Genomic DNA, 19084 nt, shown 5'->3' with positions numbered 1-19084 from the left:
TCACTGGAAGCAGCAGGTATTACCTTTACTGTCCTAAAGGTAATTACAGACACAGACATCTGAGGCAAGTGATTACTGACTGAGGAATACAATAGAACAGCTCCCATCCCTAAAATGAGCAAGGGTGTGAGCCTAAGAGAGGAAGACATTAAAAGCAGCCATACCAATGAGAGACCTGGGAAGAGAGCATGTGCACAGATCAAGGGACAACACAGGCATGAGAAAAATGCATGCCAGGCTGATCAGTAAGGGTTTCCTCTATAAAACTATCAGTGGGTTCCTCAGGCATAAAGGCAGATCAGGGAGAATTCAACATTAGGCAAATATCCTGCAAAAATTAGGTAGAAAGAAAGACATTCCCAAATCAACAACAAAAACTGAGGATGGCCACATTACCACTAGATCTGCCATTTAAGAAATGCTAAAGAGAGTCTATCAAGTTGGAATTAAGGATGCTAGATGGCAATTCAAAGTCATATGAAAATATCAGATTCTCAGGAGAGACAAATACATAGACAAATATAAAAACTAGCAAAGTATTATTCTAATTTTTAATTGTTACTCCTTTCCACTTTTATTGAGAATACTGACATACATAACTCCAATTTTTATTCTTTTACAAGATTTTCTTCTACAACAAAAGCCATGAATGTATACTTAAGTATATATAATAATTATAAATCTATGCTACTAAGTACAAAATATATAAAGATGTAATTTGTGACATCAATAAGGTAAAGTGTGGGTGAATAAATAAATAAAGAAAGAATAAGGTGTGGGTAGAAGAGCTAAAAGAAGGGGTTTTGTATGTAATAAAGTTAAATATCAGGTAAAAACAGGTTATTATAACTTTAAGATATTATATGCAATCCCCATAGAAATCACAAAGAAAATATTTCTAGAATTTACAGAAAATGAAATGAAAATTAAATCAAAATGCATAAAGCAAAACGAGTAAAAAAATTAAATACAAAAGAAGACAATAAAGGAGAAACAAAACATTTAAGACATAAAGACAACAAATAACAAAATGCCAATAGTAGATCACCCTACCAGTAACCACTTTAAATGTAATTTAACACACACCCCAGAACGGATGGACCTGGAGGACATTATGCTGCATGAGATCTGCCCGTCAGGGAAGGACAAAAATGGTACTATGCCACCTAGATGAGGTGCCCAAATGAGTCAAATTTATGGAGACAGAAAGTGGAACAGTGGTTGCCGGGGTCTGGAGAAAGGCAGGGATGGGGAATTAGTATCTAGAAGGCAGTGAGTTTCCGTTCAGGAAGACGGCAAGGATTCTGGGGAGACTACAGTGTGAAAATGCTAATGCCATTGACCCGTCTACTTGAAAATTGTTACAAAGTTAACTTCTATGTTGTGTCTGCTTTACCACAATAAGAAATATTTAAACAAAAAGTGCTCTTTCATTAATGTGAATGAGACCCAACCTGATTTGCAATCCAGTGAGAAACCCAATTCCTGCACATATACTCCCTGAGGTGATGGGGAACCCCACCCACCCCCAACCCCCAGTGCCGATCTCCTGCTCACCCTGTGCATCATCCACTGTGCCAGTGGATGACAGCAGTGACATGGGACCCATCTGCCATCATGCCTCGTTTGGAGTCACAGAGTGGCAGGACACTTGGCACAATTTCTCACCTGTCCTCACACAGTGGGAATATACCCACCACCCGCTTCACACAGTGAGGGCCCCAAAATGTCCATTCTGGTGTTTCTTTCTTTTTTTAATATTTTATTTATTTATTTGAGAGAGAGAGAATGCATGTGCACACACAAAGAGAGCACACGAGCAGGGACAGGAGAGAGTGAGAAGCAGCCTCCCCACTGAGCACGGAGCCGGAGACTGGGATCGATCCCAGGACCCCAGGATCATGAAGTGACCTGAAGGCAGACACCTGACTGCCTGAGCCCCCCAGGTGCTCAGAATGCCCACTCTCTTAACCTAAAGGTAGCTGGCACCACCACATTTCTTCAGGGTAATGAACTCTGACTCATTAATCCACCATAGAGCAGTGAAACACAGGTAGTTACAATCCATGACTCCACTGGGATAAAAGCAGAGGCTCACCCTCCCACCCCCTTATGATTTGCACGGGAGCAGGTCATACAGCTGAGCAGTCATGTCTCACTGAAACTGCCTCCCACCCTGAGAATGGGGAGCAGCCTCTCCCAGAAGGTTGTCTATGAGCCTGTCCCCACTAGGCTTCTTGGGGACCTCAAAGCAGGAGCATGACCATCTCCAGAGGCTGCCCAATAGGCTAAGCAGGACTGAAGTAACAAAATCCGCCTTCAGCAAACAACATAAAATGTCTAATAAAAAAAAAAAAGTATAACTTGGAAGTCACAATGCTAACATCAGGAGTAAAAAGCAGAAAGCAAAACCGAAGCACATTCAGCCACAAAGTGTGAAGGAGAAACTTAAAATGAGAGTTGAAAATGAAATGGAATTGCTGAATGGAGAGCCTTGGCTCTGGGGTGCTGTCCCTGCCCAGGGAGTTGGGGGGAGGCTGGCAGTCAAGTGGCAGGCATCTGAGGCTCTGCACATGGAGATGGAGCTGGGAACTTCCAGCTGCCTCTCCCCTGTGTCCCATATCCTAATCTCTCAATTCTTCTGATTCATGCTTGGCCCATGGTAGTTCCTCAGGACCGGGCTCCAGGATTGGAGTGATCCAGAGAACAAGAGGTATAAGGGCTGGAGAGGAGTATCTCCTATGGCAACGGCTTCAGAGAGAAAGGATATGAAAACCAGAAAGGCAGAGAATTGAGCTCAGAGACACTGTGTCCAGACAAGGGCCAGAGAAAACCAGAGACTTCTAGGATGGCCATCTTCACTGCCTTGCATTTCCCTGAACCAAGATGCCCCGAGATGCTGAGCAAGTCCCCAGCCCGGGATGAAGCAGGCAATGGGTTTTCCCAATGCTGAGAAACTCTCTTTGCTGGTGCCCAAACCTGGAGGGAACTGCCATGCCTACTCTGCATCTCACTCCCACCGGAGAGAAACCATAAGTAGAGGCACTGTGGGGGAACTCTGAACAAGATGGCAGAGCTCTTGGAACTGAGGCCCAGGCAGAGCTGGGACGGCAGCCAAACCACATCATTCTGGAATGCCACAGAGGATCCCGAGGGCAGCAAATCCCCAGACATCTCCTGACCACTGTCCTTGGGTGCACCTTCACCTGGAAAACCCAAGCCTTGGGGGACCCAGATCTGCCTCTGGCCATCCTCTCGTGTTTCCTCCCCAACTGTTCAGTAAGGCTTTCTTCTGCATGTGCCAGAAAGCGATCTCAAAGCGGGTAACAAGAACAAAAAGGAAAATAAAGGACTATGTTGACCATATCTAACACTACTCCAGGATAGCCCTGAAAATGACCATTGTGTAACTTGGAGCTTCAGTTTCTCGTTCTGCAACATGAAGACACCTGCTGAACAAGATGAAATGACATAAAGCACCTAGAATCCTTAAAACCACGCCTGGCTCATAGTAAATGCTCACTAGATGTCGGACGCCAGCCCCCGGGCATCAGCTGGCTCACACACCTGCTTCCCTCTCTGGGTCCCACTGCACATTGCAATTGGGGTGCTGTTTGCTCATCTTCCCTCTTCTTCAAAAGCATTTTTCTTCAATTCCCTATCAATTCCAGATTATGTTCTTCTTCCCTTATAAAAAAGGGTCACAACAGACAAAATGAGAAAGTCTCTCTCCTCTTGTCTAATAACTTTCACTTGACTACAGCTGTCTTTGACCCCCCAAGCCATTGTGATGTTGGGATGTGTTGGAATTCCAGTTCTGGGACCTGTGAATGTGACCTTGTTTATTATCTGGTCTTTGCAACAGTCAAGTTAAGATGAGGTCACTGGGATGGGCCCTAAATCAGTACAACTGGGTAGTTTATAAGGAGAGAGACGAGAGCAGAGGGCAGACAACAAGAAGACACAGGGAAGATGCCACGTGATGACTGAAGCAGACATCGCACTGATCCATTTACACGTCAGTGGCCCCAAGAATCACCAACAACATCAAACCATTAGAAGGACATGGAAGGTTCTCCCCCAGACCCTTGGGGGTAGCATGGCCTGACAACAGATTGAGTTTGTACTCTAGCTCCAGAGTTATGCAAGAATAGATTTCTGTTGTGTTGAGCCCGAGGCACTTAGTAACCGTACCTAGGAAAATCTTACAGGGATAGACTTAATTCCTTCCCACCTCAAGGTGCCCAGGAGTGTCTGAGAGGCAGGTTTTTCAAGAGAGCCAGGAGATCACTGTGTGCCTCCTTAATAATCGATAAGCAGATTTATTTAATTTAAGGGTAGAAAATCTTTGACAAGGTGATGAATGCATTGAGCATTTCACTTGTTATTATTTGGAGGCATACAGAAAAAAAAAAAGCACTACCACAGTAACTTCGCCTTCCATTTCAAGACACTTTTCTGCTAACCCTTAAGTTTCCACCCAGAAAATAGGAGCTTGTGCTGGGTCTGAATCTTCCCTCAGTGGGAACTTCCCATAATAAAGCTCTTTTCTGCAGAAGGTGCCCAGCTCCCCAGGGGGTCTCTTTCCATGGTCCTGAAAATTTTCTCTTCTTCTTTTAAAAAAGAAGGCTATTGAATCCTTACAGTGATCAAAGCTCTGAAAGGAAAACAAGCCACTCAGGTTTGAATGATTAAGACCATTAAAAAACAATCTGAGGGTTTTGAAGGGGCGGGGGGTGGGAGGTCGGTGTACCAGGTGGTGGGTATTATAGAGGGCATGGATTGCATGGAGCACTGGGTGTGGTGCAAAAATAATGAATACTGTTATGCTGAAAATAAAAAATAAAGAAAAATACACAATAGAAGATGGGATCAAATCCAAATAAAGTGCCTTTGTCTTATTCACATCAAATGGGGAGGATTTTGAACTTCTCTCTCTTGGTCACAGACGTGACGTGAGGCAAAGTTCTGGGACATCCGCTACCTGCCCTCTTTTCTTGTTCACCGCTCCTTGAACTCTTTTTCAAAACTGGGCTCTTTTAATAGTTTTAATTGATTTCTCCTCAAAGGCATGAGGAAAAAGATTATGCCAATAAGAAAGTAAAAAAAGTTTTGAACACAGCACAGCATCACAGAGACTATGACTGGCAGGAGGTCTGGTATCTCAGGCATGGAGCTCAGCTGGTGGACAGGAACGGGACAGACAGACACGCTCATCTCCATACACATACCTCTGTACCATAATTCCAGAGGCAGCTTGCCCTTTTATATGTAAGATGAAAATCACCTAAAGAAGTTTTCCTTAAATTGGAATAGTATCTATTCTTATCTGTATCATCAAAAAGCCTATATTAGGAATATAGTCACAGTGGAGATGACTTAAGATTCTATTTACATGAAGGACACTCAAGCCTAAATCCTCATTTCAGCTGACAATCTCAAATAAATAGCGAGCATATTTTTATTTTTTTATGTGTAATAAGAACAGCATGAATGAATATGCCTTGTAGCCATTAGCCTGTAGATCTTAGAATCGACACAATTTATGTCAAGGTTGGGGAGAAAGGCCAACACAGAAGCACCATGAAAGAGGGAAATCAGTAACTAGAAGTTTCCAAATGCCATCAGGGAGAAACTGGGCATCATGGAAGTCATGGTCATCCAGGAATATAGCCAGGAATGACACCATTTTGGAAGCCATTCACCCAACAGAGAAGTTGTGGCTTTGTGAATATGGGGTCGGCTCATCACGCCTTCTTGAGAACCACAGAGATGCAAAGGGTCCTACTGCTTTAGAGGAAAAGAGCACAGAGCTTGGGGGGATCCACACAGAGTGAGAAGAAGCAAACCTGGACTGGGTCTGGGGAGGCAGCCCCTCAGCTCTCAAGGTCGCTATTCTGACACACCCTGAGAATGGCCTCTATTAACCACAGCCAGGGTCCTGCACTCCTGGCACACCCAGCAAGGACATGTGGGACCACTCAGGGTCCACCGGGGATTACCTGTCCTTACAAAGCTCAAGGGTAAGAGAACCACAGAAACACACTGTGTAGATAAGAAATTAGAACCCTTGTGCACTGTTGGTGGGAATGCAAAATCGTGCAGCCCCTGAGGAAAAGAGTTTGGAGCTTCCTTAAAAACTTAAAATAGAATCACCATACCCAGCAATTACACTTCTGGGGATATGTCCAAAACCTTCAAACCAGGATCCCCAAGAGACAGGTGCACACCCATGGTCAATGCAGTATTATTCACATTAGCCAAGAGGTAAAAGCCCCTCAAGGGGCCATTGATGGATGAATGAAAATCTCGGTCCGTTCAGGCTGGTAGAACAAATCACTGTAGACTGGGTGCTTTCTAAATGACAGAAAATTACCGCTCACAGTTCTGAAGGCCGGAAGTCTGGGGCTGGTGTACCAACGTGACCAGTGAGGACCCTCTTCTGGGCCACACACGTTCACTGTGTCCTCACAGGGCAATACTGCTCCATAGCATGCTTTATCTCTGCGCTCACCAGCGGCAGAGAACCAGACGGTGACTGTGAGGACATGACACTGTCCTCACAGGCGTATTCTGTGTCGCTCACGTGTCTCTGTGGGATTCGTTCCCAGGAGTGGAGTTTCTACTCGGTGTAGACAGAGCACTGAGGGGACTTAAGGTGCTGCTCCTTCTGGACTGTCATCTTCAGAGCTACACAGCAGGCTTTTGGGACCCCCTTTACTTAATTTTTATGGAAATTGCCCTCCAAGGGTTTGTGAGAGGGAACAACTTTTCATGCAATTATAAAACTCTCTCTTTCATTTTGTTTATAGCCTATTTCTATCTTTACCCAATTTTTTTTTTTCAAGATTATTTATTTATTTGTCAGAGAGAGAGAGCCGAAGCATGGAGAGCAATAGGCAGAGCAGGCAGAGCAGGCAAAGGGAAAAGCAGGCCCCCCGCAGAGCAAGGAGCCCGGTGCAGGACTCAATCCCAGGACCCTGGGGTCATGATCTGAGTAGAAGGAAGATGCTTAACCCACTGAGCCAACAGGCATCCCTATCTTTACCCATTTTAAAATGATTTTTTTAAATCATACCCATTTATTTACAAGAATGCTTTATAAATGAAGAAAACTCATTCTTTGTCATATATATTTAAATTTTCCCCAATTTATGTTTGGTGTCTTCTCACAGCAATTTTTTCCACACATCATTTTAAAATTAATCTGGTTTATCAATCTTTTTTTTTTTTTTTTTTGCAGCATCTGTGTTTCCCATTTTCCTTAGCATGCTCTTTCCAATAATCCATACAAAACATTTTCTAATTGCATCTAGCCCTTTCTCTGTGGCTGATTTATTTTAAATTGTATCTATTTAAGGTATAAAATAGGGATCCAACTTTATTTATTTTTTTTTCCAAGTTGTCCCAGTATCATTTATTGAATAGTCAATTTTTTGTCACTAATTTGAAATGCCACATTTTTTGCTAATTCTGTAAATACATTTATTAGTGAATCCTATTATGTTTCTTCACTAATCTTTGCATTAATATGCTTATATAAACAATGTTAATATTAAGTAGTTTCAAACAGCTACATTTAAGCTTTGTAAGGCATTTTAGTAACTTAATAGGAATAATTTCCTTTAATACTATTCTTTTAATAAATTGCTGTGGCTACTTCAGCATAAAAAACATTTTAAAGATTTTTATTTATTTATTTATTTGACAGATCACAAGTAGAAAGAGAGGTAGGCAGAGAGAGACAGAGAAGGAGAGGAGAAAACAGGTTCCCCACTGAGCAGAGAACCCGACGCAGGGCTTGATCCCAGGACCTTGAGATCTTGACCTGAGCCGAAGGCAGAGGCTTTAACCCACTGAGCCACCCAGGTGCCCCATAAAAAACATTTTGAAATGAAAGTAAGAAGACCTCATTTCAGGGGCGCCTGGGTGGCTCAGTGGTTAAGCGTCTGCCTTCAGCTCAGGTCATGATCCCAGGGTCCTGGGATTGAGGCCCGCATCAGACTCCCTGCTCAATGGGAAGCCTGCTCTCACTCTCCCAATCCCCCTACTTGTGTTCCCTCTATCACTGTCTCTCTCTCTCTATGTCAAATAAATAAAATAGAAAGAAAGAGAGAAGGGAAGGAAGGAAGAGAAAGAAAGACTTCATTTTATTTTATTTCAGGGTTAGTTAAGGATGAGCATACATCACACATCATTACACTACCAAGTCTTGATACCTAAGGACAAGGATTAATCTCACTTTTCTTTGATGCCCCTCAATGGTGTTTTAAGTATTTTTTGGAACATTTCTTGTCAATTTTATTGTTTGTGATTCTATTATAAATGAAGTCCATGGTTCCTTTATCATTTAACTAATTAATTATAGGTACAAAGAGAAATTAATTAATTTTGGAAATTACTTTCATGAGGAGAAACATTGCTGAGTTAATTTTTTTTTTTTTTTTAATTCTTTCCCAGGAGATTTTCTACGGTTCTCCAAGAACATATAATGATAATTTATTTTCATTTCTAATTTTTATGCCTCTCGTATTATTTCCCTCTCTATGTGAATGCACTTCATAACTTGAGAATGCAAGGTTAGAGGCTTAGAAAGGAGAGCTTAACACGTTCATTTTTTAAGGTCAGGTGGGATAAGTGCTTTTAAGAAGCCCTCCAAATTCTCAAAAGTAAAGGAAATCCCAGATTGACTATCTCTGAGACAGGTTCTGAAATAAGGCAGAAGTAGAAGCTTAAAACTGAATCCAGAGATGCACAAACAATAAGGGGAAAGACTACTTTTAACCTAAGTAAGACAACCCATTATGAAGACAAGTCACCCATAAGACCTCATGACAGAAATGTGAAAAACACTGGTCTCCTTCAGATTGCCGAGCAGGTGTCTGTTTTACATCCATGCTAATCCTGTTTCCTGCCTAACACTGCTCAGTAAATGATACTGTAGCAACTAGGCAGCCATCTGGCAAAATCCATGAGCACGGATCCCTACCTCATGCCTTAAACAGATACAAAATGGACTAAACCAGGGATCAAGCAACATGTAGCCCAGAGCCAAATGCAGCCAGTGTATGTTTTTGTTTTATTAATATATTTATATTAATATATTAATATAATTAATATATAATTATATAATTAATAATATAACCATAATTAATATATCAATATATTTATTAATATAACAATAAAGTTTTATTAGAACACAGCCACACTCGTTCACTTACACAATGCCTCTGGCTGCTTTCACACAAGGGAGGAGCTACAACAGAGACTGTATGGGCTACAACACTGAAAACATTTGTCATCTGCCCCTTTACAGAACAAGCTAGCAGACCCCTGGAACACACCTTTCTAAGGATTGCTAATCAGAAATCTTCACCATTTTGGAGTTTTAAGACCAGCTACATGAACATTTTTTTAAATACTGAAAACCTGTCGTCCTCTTTTGCAAAATAATATAATTTATTTCATTGCTGCCTTTGTCTACACAAATTTACAAAATGTGCTCTGCATCAAAGGCAGAAAACTTTCTAACTGCAGGAGAGCACAATTTCTCCAACTTGAAGAGATACTGTATGTATACAGAATGCATAAGTACACACCACACTTGCGCATTCTGTATATTTATGGTATCTGCAAGTTGTAGAAAGTGTAGAGTTAATGGTCACTCCACCTGAGACCAACTGTTGGTACCATATCCTCTGAAGCTCTGCTGCCTGAGTTGCAAGGGGCTGGGAAGACTCTCCAGGAGACTCTGCTGGAGATTCCCTGAGCTTCCCTGAGTTCTGCCTCCCCAAGACTCAGCTCAATGACGGTTCCTTTCCATGACTGTGCTACTGCAGAAACTTTTCTGTAAGAACTTAATTTTTCCATTGTTCACTTTTCCTGCTTAACACAAAAAGGATTTTTTTAATTTTTTATTTTTGTGTTCTTCCAAGAAATTTTTTAAAAATCCTACTTTTAATGAAGTAGGTACAAACGATAGAGAAACAAGCCAGAGACCCTGACGCTAGAGCTGATGTGAAACAGTCACGAGATGAATGACTGGAGTGAGAATAGTGTGCAGGACATGAGAGACTAGCGTGCAAGACATGAGAGAGTGGTGTGCAAGACAAGAGAGTAGAATGTGGGACATGAGAGAGTAGTGTGCGAGACATGAGAGAGCAGAGATTGCCCAAGCAATTTCAGCACAGAGTGAAGGTTTTCGGGCTGGGGAGGATTGTCATTGACAGAGAAGGAAGGAAGGACGGAAGGGAGGGAGGGAAGAAGGACAGATTTCCAGGATGGAATCCCGCTTTTATCTGCTGTCACTGAGACCTGCAGTTAAGGGCACACCGGAGACCACCTTAGGCTCAATAGGCATCATCCATGTACAATGTTGTGGGGAAGCAGTGTTAAACTTCTCACTTTCATATTTGGCACCAAAAGCCTCCCACTGCATAAGCCACATCCCATGGGTGGCTAAGGTTTCCATATCGTTAACTACCCATCTGGCTGAGGCCTATTGGAGAACAGCAACCTTCCCTTAATTCAACCCAACAGCCCTTTATCGAGAAACCATAATAGGCCTGGGCTTCCCCGGAGATCAGTCCCTGACCTAATGGCCCTCAGAGCCCAGGAAGGGAAGACACGCATAGAAAATCCAATCGCCGTCCACAACAGTTAAGTGCCATCCACACAGAAGGGTCGAGAGGGGCTGCTGTGGTGATCAATACGCTGTAGGTGAGCAGCAGGACGGTTAAGCGGGAGAAACCCATGTCCCCGCAAGGCTGAGTACACGGAAGTGACCCATAATGGAATCGTCAAGTGCTGCTCCCATTCTGTTATAAACCGACTGGTCTCAGAGCCGCACTTGGACCTGGTGAGCCTGGCATTGGCCCAGACCCCAGTCTGACCTTGCAGGCCCTGCACACCCTTTCTGCAACTGCCTACGTGAGGTGGGGCTTGGTTCTGTCGGGTCGTCAGCTCAATAGTGAACGTGCACACCCAGACCTGAAATAAACTGGCACAGACTTAGCGACTGACCTCACAGGGGCTGCGTCCAACGAGTTTCCACTTCAGCTCCCAGCCAAGCTGCATACTCAGCAGAGTGCCTACTATCTTGCTCACATGCTTCCTTATTTCTGATTCAAGTTGATCTTATTATGATTGGACATGGTTCTTATCTCTTTTTATTCTGAAATCAGGTACGGGTCTCATGATTTTTCTACTTACACCAAGTAGCCATGGTTCATTTAAATCTGAATTCAATAGTTTGGGATTTTTTTCTGGTGAATCCATGTTTCGAACATATCCTGAACTACAAACACATGTGCCTGTGACCTGGATTTCACAAGCAATTATTTTCCTGTAGGCGCACCAGCCCCTTCCCTCAAACACACGAACCACTGCAGAAGTAACTGGCGGCCCCATCCCATCTGCTTTGCTCCCAGCATTTTCCTGTCATTTCTTCTACCCTAAACCTTTGGAGTCACCTCTGTCACTCTTGTAGAGCACTACGAGATTGTCCTGTCTTTCCATGTAATGTTACTTAGCCTCACTAATCAGTCAACACTTTCTGCTTGGTTCAGGTTGTAAATTATCCAAAGTAGAACAAAATTTCAAATTCTTTGCTATTTCGCGTTGGGGGTATAGTGGTGAGCACAGCTGCCTTCCAAATTCCTTGTGATTTCTCTTTTATTTTCACCCAAGGACCTACTGATACACATTTTCTCAAGGCAAAAGAAATCTATTCAATAGAATTATTATACTAGATCCTATGTTCATTTCAAATAATTTCTGTTGTTGTTTTTATTTCTCTAAATCCATTTACCAGTCTATCCTTAGACTATGCCTTTCTTGTGCAAACATCCTGCAGAGGAAGAAAATGCCACTTAAATTCTAAGTTGTCAGTATGTTCCGGGCAACAGCCCAGTCTTGAAATCCTAAGAGATACATAATCTTTGAACTTGAGTTCTCAGGAGTTAAGAATAAAGCCCTAATTAATGCAAAATGTACAGGTTTAGGAAATAATCTATTTCTCAAAGATGGTACTAACTTTAAGCACTTGGTCATTGTTGATAGAAGCAACGAGAAGACACTCCGGGGTTTGTTCCAGTAGGTTGGTGACTATTGGGGAGAAAGCGAGTGCCCTGCAGCCAAAAGACAATGGAGTGAGAGTCCTAAGGACTCATTAAAGGGAAGAACATGGCTCAGGTTAACAGGTGCCCGGGACAAGCTGTATCCTCCAGCAGGTTGTAATCTCCTGCAATCCAGGCAGGTAAGGTCACTAAAGGAGCAGAACCACTTCTCCCACAGATTGGACATGGGTCTTTTCAGTCAGCACTTCTGGGATCCTCTGGGAATCTTGTTAAAAATGCAGATTTTCGGGGTGCCTGGGTGGCTCAGTGGATTAAGCCTTTGCCTTCAGCTCAGATCATGATCTCAGGGTCCTGGATCACATTGGGGGTCTCAGCTCAGTCGGGAGCCTGCTTCCCCCTCTCTTTCTGCCTGCCTCTCTGCCTACTTGTGATCTCTGTCTGACAGATAAATAAATAAAATCTTTTTTAAAAAATGCAGATCTGGGATCCAGGAAGCCAGGATGGGGGTTGAAACCCCATTATCTCTGTCAGGATCCCAGGTGATGCTGATGGACTGTAGGCCTCCTGTTGAGTTGTAAGGCCCGTTGTCATCCAGGTCCTCTCTCTTGCAGAGAAGGGGAGGACAGGAGTAGAAAGACGCAATGTATAGGCAGAGGAAAGCAGATAAATGTAAAAGAAAACAGAGGATCATAAAGAGAGATGAAGACTAGGAGATTTGAAAATATGGCCCTCCCGGCATCCCTCCCTTCTTAGTCCACAGCAGCCCATGAGGGTGGCTGCAAGCCTCTACATGGCTCTACCCACAGCCCAGGCTGCAGGACCCTCAGTGCCTAGTGTGGAGCAGGTGGGACCACCCAGTGGCAAGGACTCTTCCAATGACCACAGATGGGAGTTCTCAGATGGCCCCTCCGCCAGAGCCAGACAAGTCTGAGCGCCTCCCCAGGCTTCCGAACCCATCCATCTGCACTGGGGAAAACATGCCAGTAGCTGACACAGGGAAGGCGGGGGGCAGGCCTCCCTCTTAGGTTCAACTGAGCCCGAGACCACCTGAATCCTCCTCTTCACAGTGGTCGGACTCCTAAATCACCTAGACCGATTCAAATCTCAAGGCTGGTACAGTCCCAAGACCCTAATAATGCGAGCGGCTCACTGTGCCTAACATTTGTGCGAACAACTCATTTACACTCAGTAACCATCGTCCTGGTCGGGGTCTTGCAAGGAGGGAGCCTGTGTGACGGGCCTCCGATAAATGCCCAGGCTGTTGAGTCTCTAATGAGTTTCCATGGTGGACCACACTTGGCGAGGACAGTTCTCACTTGTTCTGGAGGGAACTTAGCACGTTCTGTACGGCTCTGCTTGGAGAGGACCCCTGGAGGCTCATGCCTGGTTTCCTGCAGACTTCATCCCATCGACCTTTTTCCTTTACTCTTTCCGCTTTGTACCCTGGACACATCATAGTTTTATGACTATGCATTGGTCCCGTAAGTCCCCCCAGTGAATCACAGGATCTGAGGAGGATCCCAGGGATTTCCAGACATCCAGAAGGGGAAAAAGTGCAGCTCAGCCAACAGCTTACCCAGAGGACCCAGCCAGGTGCACCAGACTTCAGACCTACAGAAACCGTGACCTAACAGCTCTGTCTCGTAAAGCGCCTGATCGTTGTTTACAGGAGTAGCACAAAACCAGGAAAATGACGGTATCTCTTCTGCTGATAAAGAGGGTAAATATCTCAAGGAAAGGTTTTAGAATCATAGTTCACTCTCAAATGTCAGGGAAGCACAGATTAAAAACCAGCACCTAAAGAGTGGGAAGGGCCTCCGGGAAGGTACGTGCTTTAGGGTTAAGAGCAGGTCCTCTGTGTGAAAGGGGCAAGAGAGCAGCCAAATCTGCCCAATCATCTTCAAGAGACTGTGGGTAGAATCTCCTAATTATCAGCTCGTGGGACTTACTGTGGCCAGAGCCAGCCGTGTATGCAGTCTGGGGTGGAGACAGCACCATGTGTCCTGTGGGGAGGGCTGAAGGACTGCCTGAAGGAGCGCCTTTCCTAGAGGAGACCGAAATGCAGAAGAAATTCCTGCCCCGGAGGAGCTTCAAGAAGCCCTGAGCCGAGACGAGGGCCTCAAAGGGCGCAGAGCAGGGAGCTCAGGAGAAGCGTCCTACCTCAAGGGAAGGTAGATTCCATCCCTGCACTCATCCAGCAAACATTTACCAAGGCGGGTCTCTGTGAGCGAGCTCCCCGGGTGTGGGAGGGAGGCCACCACACCAGTCGTGACCATGCGACGGCCAGTGGGACCGAGGAGTCCAAGCATCCGTCCTCAACTGCGTGGTCTAGGGTCAGTAACACCACTATCCTTGGTCCTTACTTCCCTGGGCTCCTGGAAACAAGGTGCCACATGGTGATGCTTGGGTTTGAATCCCCCAAAAACCTCTTAGCTAAAAAACAGGAATGGTCACAATGTCACATCCTTGTACTGGGATGGGATGGGGGTAAAAATATGAACCTTGGTTAATACAACTAAGAATAAGCACGCGTTAGTGGTCCATTACCTGATTTCGAAAAGCAAGATTTAATTTGGAACAAAAGCTCTCTATATAGGTAAATGCTTCCTTAACTTTTAACTGTTGTTCATTCTTAATTAATGTTGGTCTTAAACCTGGTTTGGACCTGGCATGCCTAGAATTAGCTCAATGTCGAGATGTACTTCCAAACACACACTTGGCAACTGCCTGTTTGGGGTATTAAAGTCAGCTGGTCCCCTAAACACAAATTCTCGCCTATTTTGTTCTTTTACCCAGTGTTAGACAACTGACTAGTTCTTCCTAATTCAATTTAAATCAACATCTATTGATGAACTAAAAGAGGTCCAGAGATAAAAAATTAAATAGGCCATAAGCTATGAAGTTATACTAAGTTACAGAGTTCTAAGGGAGTTCAAATGAGTCCAATTTGTTACCCAATAGTATTATCATTTTGTCCCTTGTTAGTGTTACAGATAAGCTAACGAGCTACCAGCTAACAAGTAATGGCTTTTTCGCTGATACCTCCCCTCTTACCATGACAAGACAATTTTTTAAGACTTACCTAAATATCCTTACCTAAATTAAATGGAACCTAAAATGTATTTTTTTTTAATTGTGGATAAATTGTCCTAATATAAAATTCACCACTTTGGCCACCTCTAAGCATGTCATTGTGTACCACTAACAATCACACGGCTGGGCAACTGTCACCGTCATGTACCCCCAGAACTTTCTCATCTTCTAAACTGAAGCTGTCCCCATTAAACAGTAATTCTCCATCCTTCCCATCCCCTAGCCCCTGGAAACCATATAAAGTGTATTTTTTTAAAGATTTATTTATTCATGAGACAGAGTGCATGGGAACAAGGAAGAGGGGAGAGCAGAAGGAGAGGGAGAGAGAGAATCTCAAGCAGACACCCCACTGAGCATGGAGCCAACAGAGAGCTTGATCCCAGGACCCTGAGATCACGACATGAACCAACAGTTGGAAGCTCAACCAACTGAGCCACCCAGGCACCCCTAGTGTATTTTTAATTATAAGAAAGTAATTCCTTCTCCACCTGAGAAATCTTGAGGCAACAGCCCTGCCCCGTTGCCCCAACAGCCAACAGCAACACAGCAGACGCTTACCCCACTCTATCTTCAGAGCTCCTCCCTCAGGGAACACTATGATCTGAAGACTCAAAACTCTGAATATCTGATAAAGTCCATATATTTTAATATTCAGAAAGTCAGGAGAGCGAAATTTAATTCTTCTCAAAGAAGAGCGGGTATGGAATCAGAAGCAGAAAGCACATCCCTGGTGTAAGATAGTTTAAGTCATTGTGACTCCAAAGAATCCCTGATATCTACCCCCATGAAGGACAAGGGACCACACAAGTGCCCAGGTTCCTGCTAGAGCCAGACATATGTCCCTCAACATGCCATCGTCCAAACGGAGACTGCCCATGATGTGTGTGTGTCAGTTTCTGGAGACTTTCAGAAATCTCACTTAACTAGAGGACTTGGAGGAACGTATTTACTCAGCTGAAGAACTGACACCATCTTCTGGGCTGCACATGACCTCACCCCTTCGATCGCACACTATGTCCAGGAACAGCGGGGAGACATTTTCAGTGTTTCACTGTAGCACAGGGCTATTTGACTTAGTGCATAGATCATACAGGGCCACATGCATCTTATATTCACTTGAAAACACACTCAGGTACTTTTGGGGGCTCTGTCTCTGTGCTCAGTCTGACAGATCCGCAGCAACAGGGAGTGACTGGCACAATTCATACCGAGAGACAGTTCTCAGGAAGGAACATACCGAGACGCTTTCTTCTCGCCGGTACTGCTTCCAGTTCCTCCCGCCATCACTGAACATGAGGACGTAGCTGGTCACCCAGTTGGAGCTCCCATACCCTCCCTGCGTGGCCACAGCTGTGACCTCCATTCTCTCTCCAAGGTCGACCTGCAGCCACTGGTATTTATCTGACACAAGTGGAGACCAGCCACCGGCCCCTTGAGGGGAAACAGAAGTGGGAGAAAATAGTAAAGGGAGAGAAATCATTAAGATCTGCATTATCCTGTAAAGAAAGAGATCATAAATAAAACTTACAAAAATCAGAGTTCCAAATTCTGGAATGTATAACCCCCCATGATCACACAGACAGATACACACAGACACGCATTCAGAACCAAGGGTTAAGTAAACAGATGAATCCTACATTCCTCATGAATTACTCTGATTTCTCAGTCATAACCCTGACTCTTGGGTGTCCAACGGTCCCAGGCGACATGTGGCCGACCAAACACCAGGTCACCGCATCCGTGTTTGAGACTAGTGTCTCTGCCCGTCTGTATGTATGACATACCTTTGGCTGGATCTGAAGGAATGCATGCAGACCATGGTAGAAATAGAAAAGCTTAATTCTGGAATCCCAGCATGAGGAAGTGCCGTACCGAATGACAGGATAGGAAGGGTGGTGATGGCAAACCCTACACTTGATACGCTTACTGGTTTATGCGAGAAACAGGCATTTCGAAGAACCATCTGAAACACAGAGCAGCAGTGGTGGACGTGAAGGTTTTCCTGCGCAGGGGGGGAGAGCCTGAGGGGCAGCGGGGAGCTAGAGGGAGAATACAGAGCAAGGGAATAACAAGGATGTCCCAGGTTTTCAAGACAACAGGTGCAGAGCAGAAATCACGAGGCTTTGTCTTGTCCAGTGAGAAACAGACAAAACACCGCCTCAGAGGAGACTCCCGGAGGCTGTGTTGGCTCCCAGAGGCTGTATTTTGTTCTTCCAGGTCCCAGAAATGTGGGTTTTGAATGTGGAGTTAGACATCACATTGAAGTTTCTGGTTTTAAAATAATAAACAATTAAAAAACTGGAAAATAAGCTTGAAGCACATTCTGGAACCGATATTTTGCCAATTATCCATGTCCAGAAAACATGAGGCATGGAAGTCGTCTATAATATGATAAGAGCGGTTTTGGAAAACAATTTTCCCCACCGTCTGACACCTCACTTGAGGTTCTCATAACGAGGCCTAATGCATTAGACCGCATTGACCGTCTTCCTGTGAGGGGCTCTTACTGACCCCTGCACTGGGTTTGCAAAGGCCTGTAGGGCTGGGGTATGTCAGGAAGTGTGAGACATGGTCCCAGTACAGCTGAGAGGGAAATAGAAGTGGGGCGCTTGCATCAGGATTGGGGGCGTTCCCAGGGGGTGGGCACAGACGTCTCTTCACCACGTCCTCCCTTCGCCACCTCCCCCCTTCACTGCACATGTTCAAGCACGGCCTTCCGGAGAACCCAGGTTCTTTCTCATTTCTTTCCACCCAGATTTCCCAGCCTTTTTCTTTGACTCAGAATCCAAAATGTGCTGCATTTTGGGTTGTTCTGTAATGCATCTTTAACTTTTTATTCTGAAATAACTTCCAGTTGCCCAAAGAACTACAAACGTGGTAGAGGGGATTCTTGTCTCCTTTGTACCAGTTTCCCCCAAAGTTACCATCTTATATCGTCATGGGACTTTTATCAGGATGAAGGTATTTACACGGTACAGTATTAATGCAATGGCAAACGTTATTTCAATTCCCCAGTGTCCCCACTAACCCCATTCCTCTGCACACCGATAGGCTGTTTGCACACCGAGTCTCCTCTGCGTCCTCAGCCCATGCCAGTTTGGCTGCCTATCCTTGCCTCTCATGACAAGATTGGTTCTGCTGCTTTGTCCAAGGGCCCCGCTCACGGCTGATGACTGGAAGTCCTTCTGTATTCTAGCTGAGAGCCACTCACAGTTGGAGGGACATTCCTTGGCAGCTGGGCATGATTTTTAGAATTGTCGCAAAAATAACCTTAAAAATTAGGTGTTGGCATTCAACAGATCATTTTAACGTGGAGATTCCACATTTGAAATTTCCTACGGATCAGCTTAGATCTCTGAGGGACTACTGACGTCCTGTATCCAGGCTCATCCTAGTTCACAGCAGAGTCCTGTAGAAGGTACTGATGATACTCTTGCTGGCATTTTGCCATGTTTCCCTGTGAATTTTAACCTCTCTCGAGGCCAGGAAGTATCACCAGCATGGCGTCACCCATGCGGGGAGGCAAATTCAGTAAACAGATCACGATGCTGCTGGCATGTTGCCCCAGGACCAGCCTCTCCCACAGGTGCCACTGCCTACCTGCCAACCAGCCTCCCCCACCTGCAGGTAATAGACCCCAAACATCTCCTCCTGACCTGCGGTGAGGACGTGCTTCTGGCATGCATGCCAAGCCATCTGATGAACTTGGGGCAGCGACAGGCACGGAACGGCAGAATCCCCTATGCCGGGGGTGGTTCGCTCCAGCAGGCTAATGAGGTCCCGTGCCCCCAGATCGCTGCTAGGGGGTGATGCACAGGGGGAGTGTGTATTCCCCCACCCCCGCCACCTGCCTCTCTCCCACCTCCACCCCTTCCTGAATACAGTGTCACAACCTGTACCAAGGAAAACCTATC

At 44.8% G+C, this 19084-nt stretch overlaps 1 protein-coding gene across 5 annotated transcripts in view; it reads right to left on the bottom strand.

Moving 5' to 3' along the window:
* The window catches only part of LOC131829215 (contactin-associated protein-like 3), a 167323-nt gene that overhangs the window by 111680 nt on the left and 36559 nt on the right, over positions 1 to 19084 (bottom strand). For all 5 annotated transcript variants that reach the window (XM_059170751.1, XM_059170746.1, XM_059170747.1 and 2 more), the window contains one exon: positions 16408 to 16601. In XM_059170751.1, coding sequence (XP_059026734.1) covers positions 16408 to 16601 — 194 coding nt within the window. The remainder of the gene's footprint in view (positions 1 to 16407; positions 16602 to 19084) is intronic.

Source organism: Mustela lutreola, chromosome 4 (assembly GCF_030435805.1).
Source record: "Mustela lutreola isolate mMusLut2 chromosome 4, mMusLut2.pri, whole genome shotgun sequence".
Classification (NCBI taxonomy): Eukaryota; Metazoa; Chordata; class Mammalia; order Carnivora; family Mustelidae; genus Mustela; species Mustela lutreola.
Note: the sequence above shows the minus strand (reverse complement) of the source record. Positions and strands in the feature narration are given on the sequence as shown.